Consider the following 21,250-nt stretch of genomic DNA (forward strand, 5'->3'; position numbering starts at 1 on the left):
CACAGTTCGCAGTAGGAGTTCGATATTTTTTTTTTTTAATTTGATTTATATGCCGCCCTTCTCCGGAGACTCAGGGCGGCTTACAATGCGTTAAGCAATAGCCTTCATTCTTTTGTATATTTTATACAAAGTCAGCTTATTGCCCCCACAAACTGGGTCCTCATTTCACCTACCTTAGAAAGGATGGAAGGCTGAGTCAACCTTGAGCCTTGGAGAGATTCGAACCAGCAGAAATTGCAGGCAGCTGTGTTAATAACAGGGTGCACTAAACCCCTGTACTATCAAGGCTCTTTCAAAGGGAATTCATATTTCCATGATATGCTTACAAATGACTGCAGGATCAGTTATTCTTTCGTGGGGCTAAAGTCATGACATTGAATATGAATAATCATGTACATCCCATTGAAATAATAATCAAAGACAAATCTCATGTGTTTTTAAGTAACTGGAATTCAGTTTAATTCCTTTTGACTTTAGAAGAATTTAAAGCACTAATACCTCTAGACTGTAACAAGTGTTACTTAAGTGTCTTAGTCTAAATGAATTTACACTACATACTTCTGACATTCAAGTAAACTCAAAAAGGACTATAAAATAGATCTGAGAACAAAATATGTTATAGCATCATTCCGAAACACTGCAAAACTGGTGGAAGAATTAAAAACCTTGCAGCAAGAAACAAAAACGTTAGAAGTCACCGAAACTTTCTTCACCCCCATTCACTCCCCTCCACCCAGTTCTGTTTAAAGTGCATGAATGTGTTTTTTCCCCCTTAATGTCACTGCAACTCTTGCAAATAATTAACTAAATGCAAATATTTTGGCTCATCTATGCAGCAACATTGTTTGGAAAAAAAAAAGCCTATTAAGTATTCATCTAAATGTACCATAAAATAGCAGCATTAACAACATCTACAATGAAATGAAATGGTTAGCAGTGCTTAAGATCACCTGACGTACATCCAAAATGAGTTTTCCTTTCTACCACAGAACCGGGGAGGCAGTGGCATTCAATCCATAAAGAGTTACATATACATGGAGGCAGTGGTGAAATTCAAATTTTTTTTACTACCAGTTCTGTGGGCGTGGAAGGGAAGGATACTGCAAAATCACCATTCCCTCCCCACTCCTGGGGGAAGGATATTGAAAAATCTCCATTCCCACCCCACTCTGGGGCCAGCCAGAGGTGGTATTTGCCAGTTCTCCAAACTGCTCAAAATTTCCGCTAACGGTTCTCCAGAACCTGTCAGAATCTGCTGGATTTCACCCCTGCATGGAGGGAATAACTGTGCAAACGATTCAGGGATTCTTTGAAGCTTACATTTTGCAACCCTGTCTGTGGAAGAGAAAAATGGCATTTCAACTGGTCTCTTTTAGCAGCAAAAGCCATTGCAATAGAAAGCTTTGCCCTATACACACAATTCCTCCCCCATGTATACAGAACGTCTTTAGTAGGTGGTCAACAACATAGTATAGTTATATTCTGGTAGAAAAGCTCAACCAATATCTCCTTCTCAAAGCTGAATGTGAATTCTAAAAATTGTAATTCTGACAGCTAAAGAAGCCCTAAAAAAAAATCCACTAAAACAGGCATATATCAGAAAAGAGCAAATGTCCATTTGCTGCGAGGCTTACACTACTGTCCGGTGCTCCCCGCATACATAAACAGCACTAGGTCGGATACGTCTTCTAGCTTGACCAGGTAGCTGTGGCAAAAACTTGAAGTACTTGGGCACTAAGTCTAAACACGCATCGTGAAATTTCTTGATTCTCCAGTAGTAGATGAGTGGGTTCAGGGCAGACTTGAGGTAGCAGAGCCAAAGGAGCCAGGTGCTTATCTCAAAAAAATTGTGCTTGTGATAAAAGTGGTTGTTAAATGTGGCAATAAGGCTGTAGGTGGTGAAGGGGGCCCAGCAAATGATGAAGACAATGAACAAAATCAATATGGTGGTGAAGGCACGAGTTTTAAAGCTCATATCAATATTCATTTGAAAGGGTCTCTGGAGGCTCATGAGACCAAGTTTGCTAGCTTGACTGAGGCATATGCTATCTGGGTGACTATGGATACGAACCGCATTGTGCCGTACGGTATTGAGGATGCCCATAAAAGAATATAACATTACGAGGAATGGAATGAAAAATGAGACCAAAACCACCACTACTACATAGGCGCGGTAACCCGGGTTTGTTGTGTAGCCAAAAACACACTGAGGTGCTTTGGAAGGTATCTGTAGGCTGGGGTTCCCCACAGAGAGTGGAAAAGCCACAACAAAGGCCACAAGCCACGAAGCAGCGATGAGGACTTTTGCTCGGTAAGGGTTCAGCTTGTCCTGCCTTTGAACTATTATGAGGAATCTATCAATGCTGATGATGAGTAGTATGGCAACTCCTTCGATGACAAACAGCCAGAAGAACATGGCAGAGACTCTGCAGAAGACATCACCAAAAATCCACTGGGTAGTGATGATAGTTATCAGAGCAAAAGGCATGTTCAACACAGCGAGCAGCATGTCTGCAAAAGCCAAACTAGCTAGAAGAATGTTAATGGCAGATCGCATCGCAGTCTTCTGATAAACCATAAGGCAGACGACCAGATTACCGACAAAAGAAATAAGGAAAATAAATATCATGGCAGCAGAAAGGACGATCTGGAGTGGTAGACTCAAGCTTGTGAAGCTTTGTAACAGGAGGGCAGGTGTACTATTGATTGTCAAAGGAGCTATCTCAGTAGTAACCATGGCACCCAAATGGTATTTCAGTAGCTGAGCTGTGCCCTTATGGACCAAGATCAACGGAGTGGTAATATTGGCATGGGCATGTTCATAGACAATAAAAGTTGCATTTAATGACACAGGATGAGCTGGTGTCAGCGTTGCGGGAAAAACCATCACTTCAGCAGAGAGAGAATGTGAATTCAAGGCATTTTAATAAATAAGATGATGTCATGATTCAGGGCCCTTGGCGAAATTATAGTGACATATCCAGAAGAAGGAAGGTTGACTTGTACCCTTCATGGCAGTGCTTTGGTCTGAAAAATCAAATAGGAATTAGAATGTTAAAACAAAGTATCATATTACTGAATGCATCAATACTGCTGCGGACAAAAACTGTGCTCTTCAACATTTCCTGCATTATCCAGCGCTATCAAGTATTTAAATCAGATGTACAGGTACAGGTAAACCAGCTAATCAAAAATAGAAACTAATGATGTAACTAACCCTTATTCATCCAAAGGTTTCTTTAGAATCAATAATGAAACGCAAGCAGCAATAGAGTTTTGTATGAGAATATTGGACTAATAAGAGCAAGACCAGTGGTGAAATCCAAATTTTTTTACTACTGGTTCTGTGGGCGTGGCTTGGTGGGCATGGTGTGGCTTGGTGGGCATGGCAGGGGAAGGATACTGCAAAAACCCCATTCCCTCCCCACTCCTGGGGGAAGGATATTGCAAAATCTCCATTCTCACCCCACTCTGGGGCCAGCCAAAGGTGGTATTTGCCAGTTCTCCGAACTGCTCAAAATTTCCGCTCCCGGTTCTCCAGAACCTGTCAGAACCTACTGGATTTCACCCCTGAGCAAGACTCGAATACTTCAATGGAATATAACTCAAGAATATAACAAGTTCAATATTCCTGTGAAATGAATTAAGTACAGGTAGTCCTCGATTTATGACCACAATCGAGACCAACATTTCCGTTGCTAAGTGAGACATTTGTTAAGTGAGTTTTGCCCCATTTTACTACTTTTCTTGCCAGTTGTTAAATGAATCCATGCGTCTGTTAAGTTAGTAATGCGTTTGTTAAGTGAATCTGGCTTCCCCAATGACTTTGCTTGTCAGAAGGTCGTCAAAGGGGCTCATATGATCCCATCTGAATTTTGATCACATGACCACAGGGATGCTACAACTTAAGTGTGAAAAACGGTCGTAAGTCACTTTCTCTAGTCTTGTTGTAACTTTGAGTAGTCACCAAATGAAATGTGGTAAGGTGAGGACTACCTGTGTATAATTTTAAAGAACAACTGGATTGCAGCAGCTTGCCACCGCATTTTTCTCAAAATGTCTCTAGGCGTGAGAAACCAATGACCATCAATCATAGTCTTACTACTAAACTTTTAATTAAAAAGAAATCCTTTTCCTATCCCTCTCGGTCAGCCTGTGAGAAGCAACTATGGCTGAATCTGGGCAGTGCACTCAGAGGGCTGAGGAAAAAGGTGGTGAAGAGAAGGGCATTTATTGAAAGGTAACAGCATATGCATATATGGGTGTTGCATTTCTTCAATGGATCTGTATGTAAATATGTGTTGTTGTTATTGTTGTTGTTTGGGGGGGAGGGAAAGATGAATTTAGGCTGTGATCCAGAAAGAGGCAGGCCCATGTGATGAGGATGGGTCTAAAAAGAATGTAATATTGTGCATACTGTGAACTCAAACTTATTCCTATTGATTTATTTTCTTTATTTCTGACCATTCCCAGTCCATTGTACTCATGTAGCTCTCGTAACATATGCTTTTTTGTGTATCTTAACCTGCCTTAATCTGATCAGGTACAAAGTTCACAAAATCAGTTTATTTATTTAAAACATTTAGATAGCTGCCCATCTTACTCTATGCAGCTACAGTCAAACCTCTTTTTCATGAACGTGTCTAAGAGGACAATTACATGTCTGCCTGTCTGTCTTAGGGCAATAGAGCTTACATTAGGGACATAACTGTGCTAGATGTATTTGAACAGACTCTTTTCAGAAAAAAGCATCATTAGACAAAAAATAGAGAAGATCAGATCTAAACTTCATTTGTTTGCTTATAGAGCAGGGATGTCAAATTTGATTTTATTCAGGGCCACATCAAGGTTGTGTTTGACCTCAGGGGTCTATGGAGGCATTGCCAGGATGGGTGTGGCCAGGTCAAGGTCACTTATTGAGGCTCCGTTTTTGGCCGCGATGGCCTCCTGCAACCCTCTGCCAGCAAAAACAGAATTCAGGGAGGCTGCGTGCAGCCCTCCTGGGCTTTGTTATTGACCGCAACGGCTTCCTGCAACCCTCTGCCAGTGAAAACGGAGCTCAGGGAGGCAGCACGAGGCACAGGTTCTAACAGGTTCTGTTATCGGCCGCAATGGCCTCCTGCAACCCTCTGCCAGCAAAAAGGGAGCTCGGGGAGGACGCACATGGAGCTCAGCTCCATTTTCGCTGGCAGAGGCATCGTGGGCTGGTTCTTCACTGTTTCCAGGGTGGGCCAGCAGGCCAGATCTGACCTGCGGGCCTTGAATTTGACACCCCTGAACTAGAGGATGTAGTGGAAGAAAATACTTCTGCTTTCATGAGAACAAGCATATGGGTCATACACACAATATGTCCATACAGTCTTAGTGAATAAGGAATTATATGATACAGTACCCATAATTCTTAGAGCATCAGTGCAGGAAACCACATGATACACTTGACTTTCCAAATGCATATAAACAAATCATCAGAACAGGTTACAGATGGTGCTGGATTGAAGTTCACCTGGATGAGAGAGGAAGAATCTCTTGGACTGCAGGAAGCTTGGGAGGGTAGGATAAGAATAGTGAAGAAACAAAGCAGTTGTTGAGGATCAAGATTATGAGAAAACTTTTATATATTATATTATAAATTATTTCAGATAATCAAGTTGTGAGGTGATTGTCAACACTGGTCCCCTTTTAGCTTTATCTGTCTACTGTTCCCAGCTTTTTAGAAGTGGACTCACATGTTAAAAACTATTCAAGACCCATCCAGAAAAGAAATCAGTTAATACAACAGAATTTTGGTAGTATTCTCAAGGTTATCTAATATAAATAATACTAAAATAAAAGTAGACTTTCATTACCAAGGCTATTGATTTTTATGCACATGTATACATTCTGCTGATACACATATGTGTCTTATACTACAGTAAGCCACACAGAAAGTACACAGGATTCTCAAATAAAAACTACATAAATTATTATGAATATGTTTGGGGAAAAGATACTCACTCCACATGTTTATTAAGAAATAATAATGCTTGTTTTTTTCTTACAATCAAGTATACTTACATTTACAAATATAATGGAATATAAAGTAATAGAAGAGCACTCATATATATATATATAAATAATCATATACTAAGTAATTATCTTGATTAGTCAATATTATTTCATTCACAATTTGAATAATTTTATCTTTCATTTTCATATGGAACTATTAGGTTCAAGTACAGTGATGTTAAGAAATATGTAGAACTATTATTGATCACTCCGATCAAAGGCTATCCATTTGATTATATAAAGAATATTTTTCATGCCACATTCTTTTACAATTAAAAATTTATTTTATAAAATCCATTGCAGTTAAAATCAATCTACTGTAAGTATTCTGTTTCTCCTCATATACATTTTTTCTCAGTTCTCAGTTTTACAGCTTACTTTATTTGAATATTAATGCTAATATAACATGAGCTCAAGTTAATAATTACCAGCATATATGACCCAGCAAAGAAACATTTTGAAATTTGACTGAGATGAAGGAAATTGTTTTAGATGCATTTCAGCCAAGGTTTACTTTAGACCAGGGATGTCAAATTCGCGGCCCACAGGACGGATGTGTCATGCACTGGCCATGCTCACCCCCAGTTTAGCGAAGGGAGGGAAAGTTGCGATACATCATGTGACGACGTGTCATCACAAGTTTGACACCCCTGCTTTAGACCAAGAAAAAATACATAGTACCACAGTTTTCATTACATTTTCATTTGATTCGTGGTGGAATAAATCAGCATAGAAATTTCTGGCAAGAAGCCCACAAAAGGCATAGTATGAAATAATTCCAGAAGCAGTGACATAAGTACATAGTAATAGCAATTTTCCAAGAGGTCTATTGTAAAAGAGTAACGAACAATTCAGATAAAGAATGGCAAGTACAAAAATAAAGTCCATATATTCATATGCTTTAATTCTAAAATATGAGCTAGGACAGTGATGATGAATATACATGTCAGAGGACACACCAAAAGTGCCAACAACCAACAATTATTATCAAAAGCATGCCCTTTCTTATGCTATTTTTGGAGGCCATGCGAAAATGGGGTGTGCTCTTGTGTAGCCTCCAGAGCCTTTAGAAATCATGTGGAGAATGGGGCATGCCTCCAAGCGGAAATTCCCTGTACATAAAGGATAAACATTATAGTTTCTATTACTGACTTTTTATTTAGAGATCTTGCCTAGACCTTAAAAAACATAAATCTATTTTATTATATTGTTGGTAGTTTTTTTCTGTCTAAAACTTAAGTTTTTCCAAGTTACCAAACTGGCAAATCCATTAAGTCCTGAGTTTCTTAGAAAAAATAAGAATGATTTACCTACTAAACATGAGGATTGTGTAAGAATTCTGACATTAGATTTTGATAATAAAGGGAGGAGTCAGAAAATGTGAATAAATTTGCAAATGGCACGAAAATGGGGAAACAGGAATCAGCAAGAAGGGTCTCACGGTTCTGGTGGATTTTGACAAGCTGGTATAATTAACACAAATAAGGAAGATTAATTTTAATAGCAGCAAATGTGAAGTTCTAAGAAAATCAATGCTGGAGGGGAATGGATACCATGCTAGATAGTAATGTGTACAAAGGAGTCTAGGTGTCTTGATGGATCATGAGCTAAATATGAGCTTGTAATAGGAAGTAACTCCAAGAAAAACAAGTAAATGCAATTCTAGGTTGTATCAACACAAGTACACTATTAAGATCAAGAGAAGTCATTGTTCCTCTGTATTCTGTATTGATAAGACAAGACCTAGAATATTGTATCCATATTTGAGCACTGCATAAAGGACATTAGAACAGGTCAGGAAGAAAAAAAATGAAAATTTGGAGGCGCCGAGTATGTTGAGCCCGAAGAAGAAAGCATAACATTTGGGTTAGGTATCTTAATAGCCATCTCATAAAAGACCAGGCAGAACTATTTAGAGTTGTTCCAGAAGACGGAACCAAAAAAAAAGAGTTTAAATTACGAAGAAAGTTAATTTGGGTTGGACATCAAGACCTTGTACAACTTGTAGAACAGGTTGCCTTGGAAATGGTGAACTCTTCTTGGCTGGGCATGTTTAAACTGAGACTGGATGTTCATTCATCAGGATTGATATAATAGTGGATTTTGCCATTCCTTCATCTCTCTTACATGCTATCATTCTGAATTTTGCATAATTATACAATTATAAAAATTAAAAAATGCTTACAAACTCAGCTATTTTTCCAGTTTTGATTTATCCCTCTAGATGGGTTCAAAATACTAGTTCAAAACAGCCTGATATTCTGTGGACATTCTTCTGACACTTCTTTTCCAAGTCAGTTTCCTTAGCAACACTTTAATCCATCTGGCTGCCGGCTTTTAAATTTTACTACCACCTTCCTATCTATATTAGAAGTCAACTAAAAATAATATATACTAAAATAATTAGTTGTGCTAATAAAATAAATAGGGAGATTAGTTATTCATAGTCTGAGAGTTCACTGCGAGTCTGACAAATGCTTTAGGATGATTTGAAATGTTGCACATCTATCCCTGCCAAACACATAACAGTATAAGCTACACATTGTAATCAACAAAAGTGAATTCCTTGTTCTTTATGAAATAAAATCTTAGAGGAATATGACTTTACAGAGCAAAACTGATTCTGAATCTGCAAACCTGCATCAGCAGACTATGATGTGACAGCTTTCTAAGCATAAAAAGATCATTTTCAAAGTCAGGTCCACATAAATTACTATAGCTAGAATAGAAATAACTATTCAGCTCACTGCAAAGGGTTGTCTTTCAACAACTACCTCTTCACAGCTTTTTAAAAGAAAAACCTCTCAGTTTCAAAAGCACTCGCTGAGCCGCTCTTTACAATAGTTCCTATTTTACAGTTCTCTGGTTCCTGGTTTATAGAGTTCTTCTATGAACTTCATCCCATTTTTATTGCCCATTTATCTGCTTCAACTTCTTTGTCACATTCCTTCTTTATGTTGTCTCTAAATCTGTTCTGCATGTTCAAAGCAGATGCTGTTGCATACCAAAATATTGTCTAGCCAACCTTAAATCCAGATCCTGAATCAATTTCATTAACGGCTTTCGGGGGTCTTCTTAGTTAATTTTTAACTTTTCCTTTCTCTAGTTCACCTATATGTTTGATTTAAATTTGTCCCATCCAACTAAGGTTTTAATTTTTTTACCAGCAGAAATTTCAGCATTTAAAATCATAGTCAGGGAAAAGAAACAATCAAGTATCTTCATCTTTTCATTTTCTGGTATGACAGCTATGCGCCAAAGCTATTAGATTATTTTATAGTGTCCATCACTTGCATTTACTCACTGACTCTTCACATTTTCCTATCAGTAATATACTTTCTGAATTTAGGGTTGAATTTGAGTTTGATAAATTCTCATTTTAAAATATATGACATTCATATGCATGGAACTTAAGAGTAATGCATCCATAATATTGTACATGTTAGAATACTAAATAATCACATATCAAAACAGCCTTCTTAGCTATTATACCCTCTAACATTATTGAATATTAATTGAAACATTAATAGTTAAAAACATCTACATTACTTTTGAATGGAAGTCAGAAAATTAAGAGGGGAATCATACACTGTCTGACTTTTTAGTGGTATATAAGGAAATTTTTCATTCTGTGAAACTATTTTTACCTTTTACTGTACAGTCTGCTAGACTGTCTTTACCAATTCTTTCTTTATTTTCTATTATGTTAATGTTATTGCACAAGGAATATATGCTCTGAAAAAGGCAATTTCTATTCTATGTACTTTTGGTTATACAAACGAAATATGTCAATATAAAAATATTTTCATTAGAAATGAGAGATTCTAAGCACTTAACCTGAAATTAATGCACTTGCACCCTTGTCTGAGTATCCTTCTCTTAATCATTTATATAGTTTGTTCTTAAAGTTACAAATTACAACAAATAATAATGTAAGCAAATGGTGAATATTTTGAGTAGTAGCCAAAGATTTTGCTCTATGAAAGGGCTCCTTCTGTAAATATGTAACTTTCCTTTTAGAATGGAATAAAAAGATGCTGTATAAATTATAGCATATCCCCCAAGTTTTGCAATGTTAAATAAGACAGGGAAACAAACAAACCAACAAACAAACAGTGAAAGTGTGTGAGAAAAAAATAAGAAAATGCCATAAATGCTTTGATGAGGAACTAAATATTGGGAAACAAAACTTTGAACCTTCAAATTTAGGTTACATTCATTTATAACATATAAATTGTAATGTAATGCTTTGAGGTGTTTTTGCATGTATGAAATTTTAAAAGCAAGCTGCTTTACAGACTGGAAATAACTTCAACTCTTCTGCAGCTTAAACAAGTTGCTATAGGTTAAGTATAGATCTTAAATATCTCTTTTTTAAAAAAGAAAGACTACTATCACTATCATAGAATGACTGATGGCATTATACTATACCAGGCTTTTCTGATTTGGTGTCCTCCAGATGTATTGTGACTACAAATGTAACCCAGTGGTCATGCCAGTTGAGGAAAGTTGATTTTTATTATTACATTTATTCTCCCCCTTTCTGCACATATAAACATTCAGCTCAACTTAATGAAATTTACTGGGGATTTTTGTTTTTTAACCTGTGCCTACATTAGGACTAATTCTACATAATACTCACCTCAAAATATCTAGGATATGGGTGTCTAACCTTTTGGCTTGCTTAGGCTGCACTGAGTGAAGAGGAATTGTCTTGGGTCGCATATAAAATATATAATATAGTTAATGCATACAAATATAGCTAAAAATCACATAATAATGTTAAAAGTTTATGATCTGCCCAGAGCTGCATGCAATTGGACACCCTTGATCTAGGAATTCTGTCATCAGTTTTAAATTATCATGGTCAGACTGTGGATTCTGACACAATAATATCACCTATCTACAGTGTATTATAAATTGTGGTTAACCATTAGTATTTTAACCCACAAAGTGATCCAATGTTTGTTATATAATAGCTTGATCCCTTTCTGGCATGCCATCTAAACTGGTCCCAGGCTAGAAACCTGGAGACTGTGAGTTCCAGTCTCACTTTGGCATGAAAGTCAGCTGGGTGACTTTGGACCAATCACTCTTTCTCTCTCAGCTCAACCCACCTCAGAGTTGCTGTTGTGGGGGAAAAGAGGAGGAGGAAAGTGTATTGGTATGTTCACCACTTTGAGTTATTTATAAAAATAATAAAGGTGGGAGATGGACGAATGACAGATGGATGGATGGACAGAACATCCCCTATCCCCCCAGGAAACAATACAGATGCAAAGGCAGTGAAAAGCAGAAATTTACTGCAGTAGCTTCCCTGTTGCTCTACATTTTGTTTAATCCTCCATAAGGACTTTCTTCAGAAAAGGCAGGAGGAAAAAAGAAGTTTCTCCTATCCTGGTGCATAGGGATCAATAAAATGCTGTATTGTCTTAACTCAAAATAGAAGTGGTTCTGTTGTTGGATTATCTGAATTTTGGACTAGAAGCAGACTGTTCTTGGGTCTTCCTGAATTTAAGATTATCCAAATATTTTTGCTAAAGTAAGCTCTTGGGCCTGTTTCCTATGCCAAAAGCATCAAGTTTGTAGTGTGCTTTACTGTTATTGGACTGAAAGATTTATGACCGCAATAAATATATTGAGTTTGTTATCAGAAAATGTGTGTGTGCAACTGGCAGTGCGTAAGAGGGATAACTGGTCAGCACTCACCATTATCAGGGAAAAATTGAATGCTAGAATGGGACCTAATGATGAGACTCTAATTTCATAGCTTCTCCTCCAGCTCCTGAAGATAAGACTTATTTACGTATGTGAAGACTTCTTTTGAGACATGATAGACAGCTTAGTAGGATTTTACTTTGCATTAATGGCAAATAGGTTAAGTTTGTGCTCATAAGTGTCTAAAATCTCACCTGTTTTTACAACATGGTTTCCCTTAAATTAGTAAAGCAGATGGACATCTAGAGATATATTTCTGGAAAGTAATTGCCTTTCACTGACTCAAACTCTTAGCTTCCGCTGTAGTCCAATCTTGGTGACACTGCGTTCCGGTCTATTTTGATTTTGAGATGGGAGATGTGATGTTTTTGGTCACTTCAAAAACTATTCTACTATATAGAACTCAGTTATGGACTATTTGAGTAGAATGATCTATAGGAAACTGGATTTCCTAATTAATAACAACAAAAACTCCACACAGCTATACTAGTATGGATTGAAATCTAATAAGGAATTCAATCAAGAATGGAATGGTAGTTTTAAAAAACAGACAAACCACACACAACACCCATTACTACCTAAAATCCTCCAGGGCCAGCTCATTGTCAGCTGTCCTCATGAAGTTCTGAAAATGAATGGGCCTTATAAACATTGTCTGAAGCACAGAAAGAGATGCACCAATGGCTTTTTGGCAGAAATAATATTGGTTACAACAAAGTACTAAGCACTTTTTGGTATATTGTTACAAGAAGGCAGATTTTACAGGATTCCCTATGAGGAATTTACTATTGAATTATTAAGAAAATGTTCTATCAAACCTAAAAATTCCATTCTTACATAATGATTCAAGTAGAAACCAAGTTTTTTTAACATTGATTATATACTCCCAGTTTAATTTGTAATTCTTCTAAGAGAAAATGATGTGTGATTTCCAATAAAAAGGACAAAATGCCCTGTCACCCATTATCATATACAGAGCTTATTCAATATATATTTGTAGGAAGGAAAGTTTACTAATGCTTAACAAAAACTTAGCTGACAGGAAAGAGAAATCAACCTTTAGCTTTTTTTTCATTCTATAAAATCATCTTCCAGAATTTTGTTTACACTACCATCAGATATGAATGATCAGACCCAATTATTGAATTTCTAAGGATTTTTAGAATTTTGACAATCATTACTTAGAAAATACATTCACATTAAAACATGTCAGTTTTCTCTAGATAGAACAATCCTGGTGGATTTGTCTTCCACTGAGAGATGCATTGTTGTGTATTATTGTCCTGTTTAAATTCTGCATCCATTTAATCATACAACTTGCTTAATTTCTGAGAAGTGTTTCAATAACAATTTATAAATAAGATACATGTTCTAAATTTTGTGTTATATGTTTTTCAAATCCAGTCAGGTATCTAACTATTCCATTCTACTTTTATAATTTATTTTTGATTATACTGTTTAAGATATTAAAAACAGTAAGGTAATTCTTATAATTCTGAAGTAAGAATCTCAAATGTTTCATCTTCATTTTATTAAGAATTAGGTCTAGCAGCCCATATGAATTATCTTAATATTTTGGAAAGGAGTGGAATTCACTTTCATGAAAATAGCTATAATACCCAGGCAAGTTGTGCTCGCTTTAGTTTAAGTTGATTTTTCTGTGTTTTTCCATACTTTTTAATTTCTACTTATGGTTGAATTATTTCTATTTGGTTGTGCATTTCTGTTTCTATCAAGACAAATATATTTATGCAAACTGTCTGAGAATACTGGTCTGTAAGTATAACCCTCTGTAATGTGATTTAACCCAATCCATGATTCATGTTATAGGCTGATAGTACAGTTTAAATTTAATTCTGACTGTCTACCCTATTCTTTTAAGTCTTATAAAATCTTAAGGTTAGTTATTGTTCTTCCTTTCGACCATATAGTTATTTGTCTCTGCCACTTATTTAATAGCATGCCTTCAATTCTTATCATGGTCATTTGAAATAGAAAATTGAATCTAGTAATACATTCATTTTACTGTTGCCATTTTTCCTAACCAGGAATTTTAACCATTTTAAAATATCTTCCATGATATTTTTCCAAGTCTATGAATTATTTTTCTGAATTGCTCTTTATTGGTTTGTATAAATTCACAGATGCAGATAGTCCTCAACTACAACAGTTTGTTTAGTGACCATTCAAAGTTACGATGGCACAAAAAAAAATGACTATTTTTCACACTTATGTCTGTTGAGGAATCTCCATGGTCATGTGATCAAAATTCAGATGCTTGGCAACTGATTCATATTTATGACAGTTGCAGTGTCCCGGGGTCATGTGATCACCTTTTCTGACCTTCTGATAAGCAAAGTCAGTGGGGAAGCCACATTCACTTCACAACTGCGTTACTAACTTGACAACTGAAGTGATTCACTTAACAACTGTGGCAAGAATAGTAGTAAAATGTAAAACTCACTTAACAAATCTCTCACTTAGCAACAGAAATGTTGGGCTTAATTGTGGTCATAAGTCGAGGACTACCTGTACTTAATTGGTTTAACAGGAATACTGAACTTGTTATATTCTTGAGTTATATTCCATTGAAGTATTTGAGTCTTGCTCTTATTAGTCCAATATTCTCATACAAAACTATATTGCTATATGCATTCCATTACTGATTCTAAAGAAACCTTTGGATGAATAAGGGTTAGTTACATCATTATTTTCTATTTTTGATTTGTTGGTTTGATTTGTGACACTTTATTTTCTTGTCATAACTTTCTTGTGAAAGGCTATAATGCCAAGATAAATAAGGAAGGAGATACCTCCTTTGTTCAAATGCATTTTTGTACAAAAGAAAAAAAGTCGATGGTCCATTATTTTAGATTATTATTCTTTATTCAGGTAAGAAATTCAAATTTTAGTTCATCTTCCCAGTGGTGAAATCTGAACCTGTTTGGCACCAGTTCACTGGCCGCGCATGCGCGCTGCACACATGCATGCACAATGCACACCAAATACATGCTGCGTGCATGCGCTCCAGATGCCAAATGCACACTGTGCGCACATGCACAGTGCACACCAAAAAGAGGCTTGGGAAGGTAAGTAGAGCAGTGGGGGGGGAGGGGAATCAGCTGTGCCGCATAATTTAGATTCACTAGAAAGCAGAATTTCCTGCTTTCTAGCGATTTTAAATTGCGCGACACAGCTGATCATCGGAAATACCCGTTCGGAGGAACCGGTAGCATTTTTTAACTACCAGTTTGTCTGAACTGGTAGTTTTTATCACTACTGGTTCGCTCAAACCAGTGTGAACCGGCAGCATTTCACCACTGCATCTTCCTCAAAATTGTGAGTTATACAAGGCCATCCAAAATTTCAAAGTTTCAGTCTTTGAGATAGACAAGGGCAAGAAACAGTCACAGCAGGAATTCCAATACTGTTTACTGTTGTAGGGTAGAATTTCAGAATCTTGAAAACCTGTCACAATTTCTCTCTCCTCCATCCTGTCCCGAACAATCAAAGCATGGGAAGTTATTTGGGGTTTCTCTGTCATGCTCTTAGGTCTAAGTCAAACTCGATCACGTCACATGACATATCGTGATGTATTGCGACTTTGGCTTTGCAGAGCTGGGATGGCTGTGGACTGCGTGTGGCGCATCCAGCCCTTGGGCCACCAGTTTGACCGGCCTGGTTTAAATAATCTCTTCTCAAACTAGCCCCATCATGATTCATTCCTTCCTTCCCGATTCCCAAGGCCAGGTCTACTTTCCGTCACAAAAGACTTTCTCTGTGCCCCGAAAAATCCTTGTATTTTTCTTAATTATATTATTAACAGCATTCAAAATACATTTGATATTATCCTTTGCATATTAGAAAGGTCAAGTAATGAATAAAATTCAGCAGTGCCTGATAAATCCTTCCTCATGGCAAGAAACCTTTATTTATTTGATTTACAAAGAAGGAAAAAAACCAACTTGCCCAGAGTATACAGAAGGATGCATCTGGCATTGTTTGATCTCATTCATTACTTGTGCTAAAGCGTAAACATAATTTCTTGGAAGGTCTTATAATATATAGCAAGAAACCCATTTGATGCTGGGTATTTTTAAAGATAAATAAATTTGAGATACATTTAATATTTCTGCAGATTTTGTCCTTCTTCCAAGGAAGAAAAAAGTGAAGCAGATTTAAATTCTATAGCCTGTGCTCATCTAAAGTAATAAGCCATATGTTTTCTCCAACAAAATGTAACAAATGTGGTTTGTAAACCATGATTTTTTATAATGTTGTATTAACCAAGGTATTCTGGCTTATTCAACGAATCAGGTTAGAACAAACTTGTGTGGAACAGATATAACTCATCCCAACAAGAATATCACAGCAATAAAATATAAACAACAATATGAAGATGTAAAATATTACTCAACCTGGTGCTCTTTCTGAAGGGCATGAGATAGATGAAAACTGATCAAAATAATACTCTTCTAACTAAACACTCTTCTAAATATATAGTATTCTAAAAGGAGAATATAAATATTTCACTTTTTATTTCCATTTGAAAGAATTCCAGCTCCTTTTAAAAGAGCTATTCTCTCCAAAACCTAAATGTTTCTAATAAGATCCATATCCCTTGTTATTTGTTTCATGATGAATTTTTTTAAAGGATGGTAACTTCTGAAGAAGATAAATTATCTGAACTATCTTATATTTCCTTATCCTTTGAAAAGTCATTCATTCCTGCGCCTTATTCCTCCACCAACTTAAGCCATTACTTAGATACTTTTAATTGCATGTGTGATTCCGCCATTAACAAAATCTACTAATTTATCCAATGTGTATGGATGCTTTTAAAAAGCTCACATTTAGGGTCTAATTTGTCACAGGTGAGTTGAACTAGGTTCTGCCATCTGCTATCGATGAAAAACTAGGCAGGATGGATTAGCTAGTATCTCTCTGAGGAAAAGGAAATCTCAAGGCTGTAGACAAGACTGAAGAGTTTAAAAAAACCAAAGAAGAAAACTATTACTAACAAGAAAACTGAATGATTGTGTCCAGTATCTCACTCACTTCTCTAGAGGAGCAAATTTGACAATCCTCTGCCACCCTAAATAAACATATCCAAGCTCACATTCTTTAAACTTTAAATATATTCTGATAAAACTAGTAAAATATGTTCTATCCCAGAAACAGGTGTGGGACACACAGATATTTGTATTCTCACATAGCAGCCTAGAGATGTGTTCTCCTTCCTAAATGTTCCAGTGATCTGACTTCCAAACAAGTATCTATAGACACTAGCTAACACTACAAACTTCCAGTCATGCATGATTCAGCTGAACTACTTCAGAATAAAGAGAAGACAAGAAAATTGTGATAAGAAACAGAGAAAGAGATGGTGAAAATTTGAATTTCGGTTATTGCTTATTCTTTATTGCTGGCAAGACAAGATGCAGCCCTTTCTATTCTAAACTTTTGCCAATCTGACACTCTTCAGCTATAGCAAACTATTATTCCCTGCATTCCTACCGTGTTTCCCGGAAAATAAGACCCTGTCTTATATTTTTTTGAACCCTGAAATAAGCGCTTGGCCTTATTGTCATGCGCGCAAAAGCCCGATTGGGCTTATTATCAGGGGATGGCTTATTTTGAGGGAAACAGGGTAGGATACCGTAAGGGATGGTGTAAATCAGTGTTTCTCAACCCCCACCACTTGAAGATGTGCACAGGAATGCCGGTTGGACAACCCTGGGAATTTAAGTCTGCACATCTACAAGTGACTGAGGTTGAGAAACGGGTGTAAATAATAATCAAACACATCTTGAGAACATCAAGCTAGGAAATGCTGCTATATATGAACCTGGATCCTGGATTCTGGATTTCTTTTTCTGTATGAACACCATTAGGAAAATAGCATTTTATTATTAAGGTAGATGCCAACAAGGACGAAAGGGTTAATGAAACAATGAAACAGACCCAATGTTGGGTCTGGTTGCATCCCTATACTTTTACCAAGACTTCTGGAACATAGGATTCTTGAAAAAAATTAAGATATAATTTTTTAAAACTTTTAAAGTGTGATCAAGCATGCCACTTTTTCCAGAGACAGGGGATATTTCCGTATAGCCAGGACAACTCCTTGAACTTTTGAGCTTTTAAAAAAAAAAAAAAAAAATCCTAGTCAGAGCGTTTTGTTTTTTTTTACCAGAACACCTTAATAACATTTCATTCCTCAATTCTCATTTCCCCAGCACAGAATAGGCAAAGAAATAATAAACACGTTTTTACCAGACATTAGTGATAGGTTCTATTGAAATATCTTTTAATTTGTAACACTGACTTTTTACAAAAAGCACAGGTGCACACCCTTTATTCATTACTTATGACAACCAAACCATCACTGGAGTTTAATACAGCCTAATTAATTACAGGCGGGAGAGGTTCTCGCCCATAGCCATCCATAGTTGTGGAAGCCAGCCGCAAATCTGGGACACATCAAATCACACCATTTAAACTTCCCAAAGGTTTAGCCATAGGTACGTAGCCCTTGGCAGACCGAAGGATGCCAGGAGCTTGGAGCCTCACCCAAACCTCGCCCGATTTAGAAATAAGGTTGGGAATTTAGGAATCCGGATCACCACAACAGCGCTGCCCGCTTTTAAAGCAACTCAGAGGAAGGCATCGCAATCACACGATCGCCTACATCGCATTCCGTGTCTGATCCAGTCCTTCTTCGTTCGTTACCTTTTTCGAAATCCCCAGGGGGCTTAAAAATGTCAACTTTCCTTAGGTGTGTGTGTGCGCGCCCGCGCGTGGGTGTCTTATACCTCTTTCTTCAGGAGTAACTAATCTACACTGTTCCCCCCCCCACTCCTCCCCAAAAGCCAGCAGATCTGAACCCCAACTCCGGAAAAAAGTAGACCGAAGTGCTCGCATGCGAAGTGAATCCCCACAATCCCCACTCCAATCGACTGCCCCCAGAGCCAGCTTTTGCTGGAGACCCCCTTTCTCTCCCCTCCCTCCCCCCCCCCCATTCCCAAAGCTCCTCTTGGTCGCCTGTTCGCCCCGCCGCTCCTGCCTAGACCCACCGTGCCTTTTCCTTTTTTTTCCCCTTCAGCCCCGGCCCCGCCCGAGGTTTAAACCTCACCAAACTGAAGGCGCCGCAACCCAAAGGAGGTCGGACCCGAGGCGGTTTTCTCCTCGAACTTTCCTGACGTCGGGAGGCAGGAGCGGCGGCGGCAGGTAGCTCTCTTGTGCCCCGAACTGGAGAGAACAAAAGCTTCCAAGCCAGGGAGGGGAAAGAGGGGACGAGCAAGGCAGCGAGGGTGGACCATTGCCTGCAAGCTGGAGGGTCTCCCCGGCTGCAGCGCAAGCCCGCCTTTTGCTACCCTTTCCTCAGAGCAGCCACCCCGCTTCGGAGCCGATGGAAACCAATCGCCCCGGCTGCAGAGAGGAAAGCGAAGGAACCCGTCCGCCCGCCACCACAGCCACCTCCTCCTGCCCGGTTCAACCTCGTCGTTTCGCGAACCCAACTCGCCGTCGCCAGCTTTCGGGGCGGAGTCCGAGGCCGAAAGAGGAGGAGACTCCGGGCTCCGGCCCCCAGCCGTGCGCGCCAGCGAAGGCGAGCGCTCTCCCAGGGTGCATCTTCCGGAGGGCCGCGGGGGCACCGGCGCCGGCACCGGCACAGCTACGGAAGGAAGGGTCTTTGGGAAGGGAGGGAGGGGGCGGGTGGTTGGGTGCGGGATTCCCGCTGCTGGAAGTCCAGACTTCGGTCCCAGCAAACCGCGCTTCCTCTCCTCTTTCCCTCCCCCCGGTGGCGAGGAATGTGGGTGAGAGCAACCCGGACTCGTGCGTGCGCAACAGAATGGGGAGCGGGGGCGTTGCAGCTGTCGCCGCCGCCGCCGCCTTTAGCCCTCTGGAAAGAGGAAAAATTGCAGTTGGCTTGGCCCGGCGTCTATCTGAGCGGAGAGAGCAACCTTGCTCCTCTTTGGGGGCGAGTGACTTTCGCCCGCAAAACGGATTACTTATTTCGGAAATTGGGAGAGCGGGGAAAAAAAAGAGGAGGCGGAGTGGAGGAGAGGGATCATACCACCACCCCAGTCGAGCTTTGTGTGCATGATCGACCGGGGGGGGGGGGGGGCTGAGAAACCACAATAGAACACAACACACCGATGTAACAGGTGTAACGTGTGAAGATTCCGGCCCTTATTTTTCCCGCGTAAATATGTAGGGAGAGGAGGGCTTGTAGTACGTACTTCTTCGACTTTTGGAATTCCTAAAAAGGGCCTGTGGTCTTAAGCGCACCGTTCCCCCAAGAAGCAGCTCTCCGAATCAGATAGGAAAAGAAATGATGAGGGGTGGTCGCACTTTTATCTCTAGATGTGGTTTTGGGCCAACCCTGTCACTGTCTTTCTCACTGAAGTATTAAAGAGCTGCAGTAGAACAGAGATACAGAATTAGGTGAGGTGAAATAAAACGTTGATTGATAGCTATTAGAGGTGTGTCCTTTTTTAAAAAAAAAAGATTAAAACAAGGAAGGAAGGAGCATAATAGGAGCAATTAACCAGAAACAGTGGCATCGTATCAACTTTTTTTCATGCACAGTGAACCTGATATTCAAACTAGTACCAAAGCAAATATAGCTGTTGAACACTGAATTTACAGCATAAGAAACTACCATACCTTGTTGGAATGTGCAGAGTTTTGCAGCAAGAATAATGTGAATTCCTGGAATGTGGACATTTCAGACAATATTGTAAGCCACCCACAGTCATGTGCAAAAGCGGCAGCTACACAAATATGATAAATAAACACATTTCTGGGATCCAAAAAAAGGCCTGATTGGAAACCACCTATTTGCTTGGGTTTGTATGCATGCATATATTTCTGTGAGAGAGAAAGGGAGGAAGGAGGGAGAAAATAATAATTTGGGACTTCAAAAGAACCTCCCAAATCTGCCCATACTTTTAACTACTTGAATGTACTTTGTTAAATATGAAGATTTATAGAAGCACTCAGCTCAGTTGTGTATATGGGAGACCACCCTGAACTCCTTCAGAGGGAGGATATTTAATGCTACCAATCAAAAGAATGGTGTAGGTAGTCGGACTTCCCCCTCAGTATTTTTTTATGGCAAGAAGATAAAAGAAATAGAAAACACAAGGGAGTGTATTGAATTCCATGAATAGTACAGTCCGCTTGCTCACAAAAAATTAGGTATCTGGAAGTATTCTAATTTCAATCGTAGAGCAGAAGATCTCAAGTTCAATTCCTTTTCCTTTAAAAAGCAAATTATAGATGAACTGAAAAATCTTCCTATTTGTAAACATTAGGACATGGGGCTTGTCAAAGTGGACAAATAGTGTACACAGAATATAATTTCCTAATTAGATGGTGGAAAATGCCTTAATTACAAAGGTATGATCTGGAAGTTGACAGAACAGCCCCTTGAAATCAAGAGGTTCCAGAGTTCTCATTCAAGGCATAAATGGTCAGGCTC

At 38.5% G+C, this 21,250-nt stretch overlaps 1 protein-coding gene and 1 pseudogene across 4 annotated transcripts in view; one reads left to right on the top strand and one right to left on the bottom strand.

Annotated features, from left to right (window-relative positions):
* Window positions 1–21,250, top strand: part of LOC117660902 (small ribosomal subunit protein bS21m pseudogene) — a 71,155-nt pseudogene that overhangs the window by 35,405 nt on the left and 14,500 nt on the right. The gene's annotated exons all lie outside the window — the stretch shown is intronic.
* GPR63 (G protein-coupled receptor 63) lies at window positions 435–19,593 on the bottom strand. 3 transcript variants are annotated; one of them, XM_034409033.3, is made up of 3 exons: window positions 18,899–19,593; window positions 5,393–5,503; window positions 435–3,027 (listed from the first exon to the last, which is right to left on the bottom strand). In XM_034409033.3, the coding sequence occupies exon 3, from the start codon at window positions 2,885–2,887 to the stop codon at window positions 1,631–1,633; it is 1,257 nt and encodes a 418-aa protein (XP_034264924.1). In that variant the 5' UTR covers window positions 2,888–3,027; window positions 5,393–5,503; window positions 18,899–19,593; the 3' UTR covers window positions 435–1,630. The 3 variants fall into 3 exon arrangements, with proteins under 3 accessions (XP_034264924.1, XP_034264923.1, XP_034264925.1); XM_034409032.3 differs by having other exon boundaries at window positions 5,393–5,541; window positions 18,899–19,588; XM_034409034.3 differs by lacking the exon at window positions 5,393–5,503 and having other exon boundaries at window positions 18,899–19,307.

Source organism: Pantherophis guttatus, chromosome 1 (assembly GCF_059756535.1).
Source record: "Pantherophis guttatus breed Tessera chromosome 1, ASM5975653v1, whole genome shotgun sequence".
NCBI classification, from domain to species: Eukaryota; Metazoa; Chordata; class Lepidosauria; order Squamata; family Colubridae; genus Pantherophis; species Pantherophis guttatus.

Coding starts and splice junctions, on each gene's coding strand:
- GPR63 (XM_034409033.3), bottom strand. CDS start 2,887: ATGGTTTTTCCCGCAACGCTGACACCAGCTCATCCTGTGTCATTAAAT.